At 50.4% G+C, this 12,757-nt stretch overlaps 1 protein-coding gene across 1 annotated transcript; it reads right to left on the bottom strand.

Moving 5' to 3' along the window:
* Positions 1 to 5,447: 5,447 nt before the first annotated feature.
* LOC102258964 (sialic acid-binding Ig-like lectin 13) lies at positions 5,448 to 10,346 on the bottom strand. The gene is made up of 6 exons (XM_005859927.2): positions 10,301 to 10,346; positions 9,856 to 10,236; positions 9,377 to 9,655; positions 8,863 to 8,910; positions 7,272 to 7,520; positions 5,448 to 5,545 (listed from the first exon to the last, which is right to left on the bottom strand). The coding sequence occupies exons 1-6, from the start codon at positions 10,344 to 10,346 to the stop codon at positions 5,448 to 5,450; spliced, it is 1,101 nt and encodes a 366-aa protein (XP_005859989.2).
* Positions 10,347 to 12,757: the final 2,411 nt, after the last annotated feature.

The raw sequence follows: 12,757 nt of genomic DNA, 5'->3' as shown, positions 1-12,757 counted from the left end.
CTGCCTCTTCTGGCACACCTACTATTCTAATATTGCTACTTTTCACATTGTCCCACAGCTCCCTCAAGCGGTCCTCCTGTTTTTAATTGTTTTTTTCTTTTTGATTCTCTGATTGAGTGATATTTTTAACTCTGTCTTCTAATTTACTGATTCTATCCTCAGCTTACCCTAATCTGCTCTGTATTCCTCCCATTGTGTTCTTTATTTGTGTTATGTCATTCCTCATCTCAAACTGGTTTTTTTTTTCATAGTCACTATATCTTTTTTCACACTGTTGAGCATCTTTACTATCATTACTCTGAACTCTGTTTCAGATAAATTTCTTATCTCTGCTTCCTTTATTTCTTCTTCTGGGCAATTCTCTAATTCTTTCATTTGGGGGTTGTTTCTTTATCTCCTCATTTTGGTTGTCTGTTTGGGGTTATGACTATGTATTAGGCAAATCCTCTACACCTTGCAATGTCTAGTACAGGACAGTGTTAAAGGTTCTTTCTGACTAATCACATCACTCAAAAAGCCTCCAGAAAGTGCTTCTGCCTATAGACTGATAGGATTCTGAATTGAATTGCCCCCAGGCAATGGTCCTCAGGTGTGGGGAGAGTTTTTTTCAACAGGTGGGGCAGTTGTTTCATTCTGAAGGCTAATTCCTATTTTTAATCTCCTAAGTGGCCTCAGGACAAGTTGTTTTCCAATAAGTTGTGTCAACTATCTTCCCCCCAGTCAAGGCAAATGTCTGTGTGGGAAAGATGTCCTCCACTGTGTGAGGGAATGACTCAGCCTGGGAAACTTGGGGTGCCTGCCTTTTGAGCTCTATCCCCAAGACCCCAGTCCTGGCTTCTGCTCTTACAGCTCCAGTCCACTTCACCTTCTCTCTGTCGGAGCACAAGGTGGGTGGCTCCACATGGAATTTTGCGCACTGGCTCTTTAAGCCAGATGTTATGTGGGTACCCTTTTCAATTTTGGTGCTTTCTGCTGGGTGACCCAGCTTGGGAATAGATCCCAGAGTTCTCAGTGGCACCACCCCACAGATGAGATATTGCTCCTGTGCTTCAGTTGCTGCCTGTGGGTGCCTGGCCAGCCCTTTTGCGCTGCCACCCCTCCTACCAGTCTCTATACCAGCCATGGGCAAACTACGGCCGGGCCGGATGATCCAGCCCGTTTGAAATGAATAAAACTGGAAAAAAAAAAAAAGACCATACCCTTTTATGTAATGATGTTTACTTTGAATGTATATTAGTTCACACAAACACTCCATCCATACTTTTGTTCCGGTCCTCCGGTCCAGTTTAAGAACCCATTGTGGCCCTCGAGTCAAAAAGTTTGCCTACCCCTGCTCTATACAGTCTCCACTTTCAGTTCCTGGGTACCAGGGTTCTCTCCTGCTAGTTTTCCATTGATTATTTGGGAAGCTTTTCTGTATTTTAGTTGCAATTCCGGTTTGTTCCTGGGAGCATGTCCGTGCAGCATCCACTTACTCTGATGCCTTTTTTAACCTCTTGTGTGTTTTTCTAATATTAACCATCTTAGGGAATAATGATGGCACCTCATTGTGTGGTTTTAATTTGTATTTTCCTATATTTGTGATGTTGTGCATATTTTTATGTGTTTATTGACCATGTATATGTCCTGATAAAATATCGATTGAAATCATCTGTCAAATTTTAAATAGTTTTGGTTATTTTGTTGTTGAGTGACATTTTTTATACATACAGGTTAATTTGTTGTTTATTGCTTTGTTGAGAGTCCTGGATATATTCTGGATACAAGTATATATTTGCAGATATTTTTCTTCAAGTCTGTAAATTTTCCTTTAGCTCTTTTTTTTTTAAATTATTTGTATTGATTTTCAGACAGAGAGGAAGTGAGCAGGATAGAGATATAGAAATATTGACCAGGGAGAAAAGCATCCCTGGGCTGCCTCCTGCGTGCCCCCTAATGGGGATGGAGCCCACAAACCTGGCATGTGTCCTGGATGGGAATCAAACCAGAGACAGCTTGGTTCCTGGGTGAACACTCAACCACTGACCACACGACTTGGGCCTTTAGTTCTCTTAATAGTAACTTTAAAGAACAGCAAGCTTCTGTTTCTTAAAATATGTGTCACTCATGAGGTGACCCACTAATGTATCAGGACATGAAAGAGCAGAGAAAACAAGGTCTGGAGGCTGATGGGGACAGTCAAGGATTGCCAAAGGTCACATGGACAGTGCAGAGGGCTGAATGGTGGCCACCCAGAGACACCCAGGTCTTAATCCCTGGTATCCCAAAATGTTACCATGTAAGGGAAAAGGGGACTTTGCTGATGGAATTAAGGTAAGAATATTCACGTGAAGAGCATCCTAGATTATTAGGTTTGATCCCTGAATCCAGTCAAAAGGGTCCCCAAGATAGAAGTAGCAGGTGACTTTCTACACACAGAGCAGGGCAAGGCCATGTGACCAGTAGACAGGTCTCAGTGACACAGCCACAAACCAAGGACAGCCGGCACTACATTACCCGGAGAAGCAAGAGATGGGTTCTCTCCTCCAGCCTCTGGACCGAGTGCATCCCAACCAACAACTGGATTTCTACACAATAGAATCCATTACACATGATGGGGTGTAGGACGTTACCCCAAGATGTGGCACCCAATCTTTCTTTGTTTCTGAGGTCTCTGTCAACAACTTAGAAGGGCAGAGGAAGAACATATTTTTACTCCCTACCTGTATTTCTGGTCTCAAGAACTAAGAGTAAATTTCCATTTTTTAAAGACACAGTGTGTGTGGTAATTTGTCACAATAGCCACAGGAAATCAATACAGGCAGGAATTCATGGAGCACCTCTGGGAGGACCCAGAGGAGGAGTCGAGAAAAGACCTCCTTCTCCAGACCCATCCCTCTGTTCCTCTTTGTAGCCAAATTCCTCAAAGAGTTGTCTGGACCCACTATTCCCACATCCCATCCTCCAATACATTTCTGAAGTTGCTCCAATCACGTCTTCATACCCTTTCCTCCAACCATTGAAACCCCTATGTCAGGATCTCCAATGACAATGTGTTTCCTTGTGTCTACTCTTCACTATGTGCCATCAGTCCTTTTCCTCCCTCACCTGTTGTCCTCATCTCACATTGACATGTTCATCTCTCCCGTCTGGACCCCTCTCCTGATCTCCAGACCTTCACACAGGTCTCTCACTGATGGCCCCAGTTGGATATGAAGTGGCTTCTCAGAATTAACATCACCCTCAAAACCCTCCTCTATGTCCATCAAACGCACCCTTTCTGATACCCAGGGGAAACACTTGGGTACCACCCTTGCTCTTGACACACTCAATACCCACATCCATAGGGAAATTCAGTCAACTTGACCTTTGATATATATCCAGAAATTTAACCTCACTCTCCACCCCACCTTTCTAGCTCAACCACCGTGCCCTCATGCCTTCTGCGTCCTCCACAATCACTATTTGGCAGCCGTGGTCTATTCTGAACAGAGCGACCATGGGCATCCTGTTACAAAGAACCTTCAACCATATCTCTGATCAGATCAATGGCTTTCCAGTTTCTGCATTTGCTGCAAGCTTTCACTAGGCTGAACACCAGGGGTCTGCACCTTCCTCCAGGGGTTTCCCCTCCCAGGAGACCCTGGTCTGTCACACCTGAGTCTTGTCTCCATCATACACCAAGCTGCTTCTGCCTCAGAGCTGGGGCACTGCTCCCCATCTTCCTGGCTAATTTCCTTCAGGGCAACACACAGTCTGCTCTCTCACCAGCATCAAGTCTAGGCTCAGACATCACAGTTTATACTCTCAAATATCAGGAATTGTGCCCCCACATGCCACTTGATCCTTTCTTTGCATGAATCCTCCACACACACATATGGCCATTGAACAGGCTCTAATATTTTCAATTATTGATTACTAGAGGCCTGGTGCATGAAATTTCTGCACGGGAGGGGCGATGTCCCTCAGCCTGGCCTGCACCCTCTCTACTCCGGGACCTCTCAGGGGACATCCCTCTCACACTCGAGGATAGCTGGCTCCTAACCACTCACCTTCCTGCTGGCCTGATCCCCCTAACTTCAATCCCCTGCCAGCCTGATTGCCCTACCTGTTCTCCCCTGCCGGCCTGATCACCCCTAACTACTTCTGCCTTGACCCCGCCACCATGGTTTTGTCCGAAAGGACGTCTGATCTAATTAGCATATTACCCATTTATTAGTATAGATTAATTCTATCCTCTTGTCTCCAAAATGACAGCTTCTGGGTGAGAGAGATTTCTGAGGCTTGGTTCATAGTTGCATCCCCATTACCCACAACAATGTACGTGTACAGGTATACTTGCTAAACAGTCATTAAATGAATGACTAAATATTATTTTGTTCAAAAATCTACAAGAATCACACACTTACAATGAAGTGACATATAACTTAACCTGAAGAATGATCATCCATTGGAGATGTAGGGATGGGGAGGGAAGGGCATTTCAGCAGAAGGAACTGCACATGCAAAGTCTCAGAGTCACAAAGACCCTGGCCCAGCCAGATGTGGAGATGATGCGAGATGCAGGGAGATAATAGAATTCAGTGGAGAGTCCAGCAGGAGACAGGCCACGCTGAGCCCTCAAGTCCAGCCTGTGGTGGTTGCACCTCATCTCTGGCCATGGAGAGGAAGCGTCATTGTTCACACTGTGCAGGAAGTAGGCGATATGTCTCTGGAAACACAATCTGGAGACAGGTAGCTGCTGGGTTCAGGGACCCATGGAAGAGATGAGGCCACAGGAACAATCCCAGCATAATGGGGTGGAGATGGCCATCACTATAGGCTGTGATAAGGAAGTGGGATGAATAAGACTTAGGGAAGGGGTGCAAAATGTAGACCCACACCCAAGACCTGGCCTTAGACAAGGGTTGCCACCATGTCATCACCGTGATGGGGAACCCAGAAGAGAAGTGGGTTTGGAGAGGAAGGTGACAGCTCCATTTTAGCAAACCCGGGGGCCGACCTGTGGGAGGTGTCAGTGGCATGTTGGGTGGTGAGACGCTTCCATCACTCACCTGAGCAATTAACCTGAGACTGCGTCTGCATCCTTCATGCCCCCTTTTGGCCTCAGTGCCTTCATCCTGTGGTACCTGCCTCTGAGGGAAGAGACCAGTGTCTTTCACTTTGACCACATCAGGTCCAGTGGGCAGCAGACCCAACCCCCTGTTGCCTGCCAAGTGGTGGAGAAGAGAGTGAAGTGAGAGAGAGAAGTTCTGACTCCACACACTCTCCTGACCACTGCAGGTACCTCCCACCCTGGGCACTTGACTGGCATGGCATTCATGAGGACTGTCTGTATGGAGTCCTTACCCAGGACCCCTTCACCTCCTGCCAGCCCTGTCCCTGACCCATCAGGATCCAGGGCTTTGGTCCAGCACTCGGCCTCATGCCCCCTGTCCTCCCCAGGCCTCCCCTCCTCCAATCGGAACTCACATGAGGACTAGGAGGCAGGGGAGGAGGACGAGGCCCTTGACAGCTGCTTCCACGATGGCCACCAACATCATTTCTGTCACAGGTCCTGATAATCCTGCAGGAAAGAGGGACCAGGATGGAGTCACCTGCTGGTCCACAATCCCGGTTCCTTCTGCTCCAAGTAGGACTGTGGAAGTCATTCCCCAGATGTTCCTGCATCACTGGATGCGGGACCACCTGGGCCCTAACCCCAGACACCGCCCTGATCCCCAGCAGTAGCACAGAAAATAAAATGCTTAAGTTGCAGTTCATCATAATGAAACATTTGTTCATCAGTGGACACTATGGGGAAAGTGAAAAGCCAACCCATTTAATGGGAGCAAATATTTGCTAGTTATAGATTGGACAAGGTTTAGTATCCTTCCCATATATAGAACTCTGACAACCCAACAGCAAAAAGTCAAAGAACCCTAACAAACAATGGACAGAAGACTTGACCTAAAAAGTTCTTTAAAGGTGACGTACAAATGAACAATAATTCCGCGATAAAATAAGCAGCGTCATAATTATCACAGAAATGCAAATCAAAGCCACATTGAAGTAGCCTTTCACACCCACTAGTAGCCTATCATTTTTTTTTAAGGAAAATACCAATGTTAGCAACTGTGTGGAGAAATTGGAAGCCTTATACTTTGCTGGTGGGAATGAAAACTGATGCTGCCACTGTGGAATACAATCTGGAATTTCCTCAGAAAGTTATACATAAAAAGTACCATTTGAATCAGCAATTCCACTCCCAGGTACATGACCTCAAAAACATTAAACATGTTCGAACAAAAAACGTGCACAATATTCACAGCAGTATGATAACCGCCAGAAAGTGGAAACACCCAAAGGTCCATCAACTGATCAAGAAAAGAACTGGACTATCCATACATCCATACAAGAGACTGTCATTCAGACAACAACTTAAGAAGACGTTGCCTGAATAATAGTTCCCCATTAGAAGAAGTTGTGCACACAGCCAGAGTCCGTCCATGCCATGGACAGAACCCCAGGCTCGGAGAGGGACGGGGACGTCTGTCCTACTGATGGCAAAGCACCTGTTGGGTCCTTCAGGTGAACAAACCAAGGCTCACAGCAGTTGTGGACACTGCTCACTCCCTGGAGGGTGGTGTGAGAGGGGGGAGTGAGGGACCAGGCATCTGAGGGCAGACTTTAGTGCCCTTACTCTAAGGGAAATGTCATTTTGGGGGATTTTTTAGTGATTGATTTACAGAGAGAGAGAGAGAGAGAGAGAGAGGAAGGGAGAAAGAGAGAGGGAGACATCGATGTGTTGTTGCACTTATTTATGCATTCGTTGGTTAATTATCACGTGTGCTCTGACCTGAGATCAAACCCACAACCTTGGGACACTGGGACGATGATAGAAGCAACTGAGATACCTGGCCTGAGCCAACTGCAGTGCTTTCTTCATTATTGGCCATGTGACTATATTGCTTGTGCAAAAATACGTAAATTAAACTCTCAGAGGTAAATGCAAACGTGAGCCTGGAGGACTCATCAGGAGATGGAGGATCAGGGGCCTCAGCCATGTGGAGGGTGCCTAGTTGTCCTGGTGCAGCTGACAGGAGCTTCTCCCTCCCGGCCCCACCCCACCTCCACAGCACTGGCGAGGCAGGAAGAGGGCAGGGGTACTTTCAATCCCAGGGAAATTTCGGGCTTTCACAGCTGAGCCCAGAGCAGAGCTGACCTCCTCTCTGAAGGTCAGGGGGCTGCAGGGTGGACTGTGAGGGTGGAGCGGGTGCCCTCCCTTCCCCCCCATCCACTGGGGCACTCACTCTGTACAGAGAGGCTCAGGGAGGAGTGCAGAGAGCCCCGAGAGTTGTGGGCCCAGCACGTGAGCTCCCCTTCATCCCCGACCTGCACTGGAAGCAGCTCCAGGACCCCAGGCCTGGAGGCACTCAGGTTCTGGTTCCGCCTGGCCCAACTCAGCCTGGCAGGGGGGTTGCTGTTGACCACACAGACCAGGCGCAGGGACTGGCCCTCCGGGACCGAAAGAGACGAGCTGTTCTCCGGGACTGTGGGTGCTGCAGAAGAAGAGACAGAGGGTCAGAGTGACTGCGAGGTGGAGAGGAAGCAGAAGGATGCGGGAGGAGAGCAGAGGAGAGGAACAGACACACAGCCTCCGGCTGGTGGGACCGCAGGCTTGTCTGCCTTCCGTGCAGAACAACCTGACCACTTCCATCAAACTTGCAAAGAACGTGTGAAGTAGTAGCTATTATGTGTTGCTTTTAGGAACTGACCCCGCAGACACCCACACAGGGTTGTGAAAGTGGAGGCAGATTATTTGTTGCAGTGTTGAGGTTAGCAGAGTAAGATGAACGCCCTGGGTCTTCGTTAGTAGAAGATGTGCACGAAGCCCTAGCTGGTTTGGCTCAGTGGGTAGAGCGTCAGCCTATGGACGGAAGGGTCCCAGGTTCAATTCTGGCCAAGGGCACATGCCCGGGTTGGGGCTCAGTCCCCAGTGGGAGGGTGTGCAGAATGCAGCCAATCAATAATTCTCTCTCATCATTGATGTTTCTATCTCTCTCCCTCTGAGGCGACCAGGCATCTGAGGGCAGACTTTAGTGCCTTTCCATTTTTGCCCATCTATACTAATAATATGCTAATTAGGGTGGACACCTTCCAGATGTCCATCTGGACAAAGCCACAGTGGCTGCGAGGACTGGAGCTCAGGCAGCCTTGGGCTCATAATAGCTGTGGCCTCAGGCAGCCGTGAGCCCGGGCTGCTGTGAGGCCTGGGGGAGCGGGCCTAAGCCATCAGTAGGACATCCCCTGAGGGCTCCTGGACTGTGAGAGGGGGCAGGCCAGGCTGAGCGACCCCGCTCCAGTGCACGAATTTTCATGCACTGGGCATATGCAAATTGTCCCCTTGGGAGTTTGACCGGAAGAGCGGGAGTTTGATTGCTCACTATGATGTCCACTGACCACCAGGGGGTGGTGCAGAATATGGCGGGTGACCAGCGGCGGAGATGGCCTGGTGCTGAGGGAGTGAGGGAAAGGAGGCAGGTAGGGACTCTACCCTGTGCACAAATTGTGTGCACAAGGCCTCTAGTGTGACTACATTGCCTGTTGGGAAATACACAAATTAAACTATTGGAGGAAAATGCAAACTTGAGCCTGGAGGACTCGTCAGGAGATGGAGGACCAGGGGCCTCGAGTGGCAGCTCAGCCATGTGGAGGGTGCCTCGTTCTCCTGGTTCAGGTGGCAGGGGGCTTGGAGACCAGCCACAGGGACTGAGGAAGAAGAGGGACCACTGGGGCTGTCTGGTCACGGGGTGAGTCCAGGATGAGGCAAGGACCGGCCCTGTCCTGCCCTGACCTGGGAGAGGCCCTCCTCCCTACAGCCCATGACAAGCTCCCTCCTACCTGAGCCATTTCCTTGGAAGACAGTTATGGTCAAGTTCTGTGGAGAGTCTGGGACAGAAAGACAAGGTGGACCAAAGTCAGAGGTGAGGGCTGGGCAGACATTGGCTCTGGGTCCCCAGGAGCTGCTTAAATGGGGACAGGGTGGGAGCAGGCATCCCCCTGACCCCTTCCCAAACCAGGTTCATGACCCTGCACCCATTGTCTGAGGTCCTCTACCTCCATCTCTGCTGCCCTCGGGATCCCCATCAGGGACCCCCAGGTCCTGGTCCAGCTCTCACAGGACATGTTGAGGGGCATGGTCCTCATCGTGGTCATTTGGCCCCAGGCAAGGTCACCTGACAGGTGAAGGTGGCACCCGTCCACCCCCAGAGGCAACAGAAATGCAAGAGGGACAGGGTTGTGTCCTAGAGGTCCCCTAAAAGGACAGGCCTCCAGGACAAAGCACCCAGCACACCTGCCTGGCCCTTCTACTCTGCACACCCTCAGGGACCTGCTGTTCCAACCCAGAACTCACAGGTGACGTTGAGCTGGATGGTTGTCTCCACGGTCACACCAACGGCAGGAAAATGCACCTGACAGGTGAGGTTGGTGCCGTGATCCTGGGGCCGTGGGGTGAGGATGAGCACGGAGGAGAGGCGGGTCCTGGGGCCCAGGGAGCTGTGGGCAGCTGACGTCCAGGAGAAGATGGGGGGCGTGCTCCGCTCACAGGCCCAGGACACAGAGCAGGTCAGGTTCCTGGGGCGGCCGCTCTCCAGGGGCCCCGGGTTGAAGATGTGGGGTGTGTGTTTGAGGGCTGGTGAGGAGGGGGAGACAGGGGATCAGGAGGGAGGGTTCCAGGTGCGGCCCTGAGAGAAGCCTCAGCTTTGGTCCAGCTCCTCCCTCAGAGCCCAACAGGCTGTACCCCGACCCCCTTCCAGGATGGGGTCCCAGCCCAGCCCTGCCGAGGGCCACTGTGAACTTCTCCTGTGGCCTCTCCTGGAGCCCATTCCTTACCCGTCACTCGCACGGTGAGCTTGTTGTCTTTGTAAGAAAATTTAGAATTTCCTCTCTCCACCCGAAAAATGTAAAATCCGTCATCTGTCCTCCTGGCATCTCTGATGTCCAGGGAGCAGCTGTTGGTCTTGGGATCCCCGAGGAGGTGGAATCGGCCCTGGGTCTCCTTCTGCACTTTTTGAGATGGGTAGTTTGTGGCCACTAAAACCTTGTCAGATGCATCTGCCTCTCCCTTGTACCAGTAGCCGTGAGCTGGTGTAGAATCATCCCATCCATCCTTGGCGTAGGACACGTTGCAGGCCACCTGGACACACAGGCCCTCCTGCACTGTCACGGGCGTCTGTACCTTCAGATTGTATCCTTCCTTCTGAGCCAGGGACCCTGCAGAGAAACAAGGGTCAGTCGCAGTCCCCGCCCTGCCGGCCCCCTCCCCTCGGGCACTCACCTGCCCACAGCAAGGGCAGCAGTAGCCGCAGCATCTCTGAGGGCATCTGGGCTCCTGTGGGTGAAAAGAGAAGCAAGACAGTGGGCGGGGACTGCAGAGAGACCAGGAAAGCTGGGGAGCAGCACAGGACCTCCCCGTCCACAGAAGAGGAACCTCCGCACCTGAGCTCGTCCCCTCTGCACAGAGCGGAGAGGACACCCCACAGCCCAGAGACCTGGGTGACCGCCCTCATTATCCACCCTGAGCACCCTCTGACCCTCTTGCAGCCCCCCTCAGCCCCACAGCAGCCTGTCTCGGGTCAGGGTAACAAGTTCCCACTGGGGAACTGTGTTTATCAGGGTTGATCTCTGAGAAACTAGAATAAATGTTGCAAGATTTACAGAAGGCGGCACAGGAAGATGAGGGTGAAAGCAGAACAGTGACCTTCATCGGAGGAGAAAGGTCGGGCTCTGATACCATCAGGACCCGGACAGCCCTTGAAGATCACCCATCCCCTGCCCACGTCCACTCCTGGGAACCCGGAGGCCAGGGAGGGTGAGAGGGAAACCCGAATCACACCCTTGCAGGACCTTAGCCCATCTCCTGCTTCCCCTTTCCCTTGGAGATCATTTTCTGCAAAAGTAAAAGTGGGCCAGATGCCCTAGTCACATCCACTCCTGGGAACCCGGAGGCCAGGGAGGGTGAGAGAGACACCCAAATCACACCCAGGGAGGACCTCAGCCCACCTTCTGCTTCCCCTTCCCCTTGGAGATCATTTTCTGCAAAAGTAAAAGTGGGCCAGATGCCCTAGTCACAGGCTGCAGATGTCTGTGGAGGTCAGCCAGCCAGGGGTGGGAACATGGGAGACAGGGAAGGCCAGTGATCATTCCTATCTCAGCAGCCATGTAGTGGACACCACTCTCCACTCACAAGGCCACACACTAACCCTGGACGCTGCCCCAGAGTCTCTGTCCTGTGGGGACACAACAAGTGTTCTGGGACCTGGAGCTCCCTGGGAAGGAACTGCGATGTGAGACCCCAGGTGGGGTGGGGTGTCACTCAACCCCGGGTAGCAGGGGAGGATTCTGTGTGTTCACACACACCGAGGGCATCAAGGGGAGACCCGCAGGCGAGACACCTGGGAAACCGAGGCTGGCATTCTCTGCACAGTGGGGTGTGGTGGGGAAGAAAGTGCAGAGAGGAATGAGCAGATTTCAAAAGGAATAAACTCTACATGCTTCCTCGAAGCTGTCTGGGAGCCAGAAAGGCTTTCTTCATCACCGTTATCTCATGGGACAGGCTCCTCCTTGTTCCAGAGCATGGCGGGCTGTCCAGCCTCTGGGGCTTTGCCTGGTAGGCTCTGCTCCCAGTGGGACACAGGGAGTGAGGAGCACCACCCTTGGAGTCCTCCACACTTGGGGATGGTGAGGATTTCAGAGGGAAGGGAGGTGGGTGGTGGGGAGATTAACCAAGGATCTTATATGCATACTAGAGGCCCGGTGCACAAAATTTGCATACTGGACCTAGGGGGAGCGGGTGGGTCCCCTCAGCCTGGCCTGCACCCTCTTGCAGTCTGAGATTCCTCAGGGGATGTCCGCCTGCTGGCTTAGGCTCACTCCCCACCTAAACCAGCAGGCAGACATCCCTCTCACAGTTCCGGACCCCTCACTCCTTACCACCTGCCTGCTTGCTTCTCCTTACCGCTCAGCTTGGCTTGCTGCTCCTTAGCTATTTGGGGTCTATTTTTATTCCAGATGAATTTTTGGAGAGTTTGTTCTAGGTCTGTAAAATATGCCATTGGTATCTTAATGGGGATTGCATTGAATCTATAGATTGCTTTGGGTAGTATGGACATTTTAATGATGTTGATTCTACCAATCCATGAACATGGTATATTCTTCCACTCGTTTATGTCTTCCTCTATCTATCTCTTTTTTCAATGTTCTGTAGTTTTCCAAGTGTAGGTCTTCTACCTCCTAAGTTAAGTTTATTCCTAGAATCCTTATTTTTTTGTTGTTGCAATGGTAAATGGGATTTTTTTTCTATTTCAGAGAGTTCATTATTGGTGTATAAAAATGCCATTGATTTCTGGATGTTGATTTTGTATCCTGCTACCTTGCCAAATTCATTTATTAAATCTAATAGTTTCCTGGGATGAACTTTTTAAGGTTTTCCAGGTACGATATCATGTCATCTGCGAATAATGACAGTTTTACTTCTTTTCCAATTTGGATGACTTTTATTTCTTCTTCTTATCTGATCGCTATGACTAGCACTTCCTGCACTGTGTCGAACAGGAGTGGTGAAAGTGGACATCCCTGTCTTGTTCCTGTTCTTAGGGGAAATGGTTTTAGTTTTTGCCCAGTGAGAATGATGTTGGCTGTAGGTTTGTCGTATATGGCCTTTAACATGTTGAGATATGTTCACTCTATTCCCACTTTACTGAGAGTTTTTATTAAAAATGGGTGTTGGATTTTG

The sequence above is a fragment of the Myotis brandtii genome, unplaced genomic scaffold, assembly GCF_000412655.1.
Source record: "Myotis brandtii unplaced genomic scaffold, ASM41265v1 scaffold13041, whole genome shotgun sequence".
In the NCBI taxonomy this organism is placed as follows: Eukaryota; Metazoa; Chordata; class Mammalia; order Chiroptera; family Vespertilionidae; genus Myotis; species Myotis brandtii.
This window is presented reverse-complemented; position numbering and strand designations above follow the sequence as displayed.

Coding starts and splice junctions, on each gene's coding strand:
- LOC102258964 (XM_005859927.2), bottom strand. CDS start 10,346: ATGCCCTCAGAGATGCTGCGGCTACTGCTGCCCTTGCTGTGGGCAG. Junction 10,237..10,300: donor GCTGCCCTTGCTGTGGGCAG/GTGAGTGCCCGA, acceptor GTTTCTCTGCAG/GGTCCCTGGCTCAGAAGGAA. Junction 5,546..7,271: donor CCTGAGCCTCTCTGTACAGA/GTGAGTGCCCCA, acceptor TCTTTCCTGCAG/GATTATCAGGACCTGTGACA.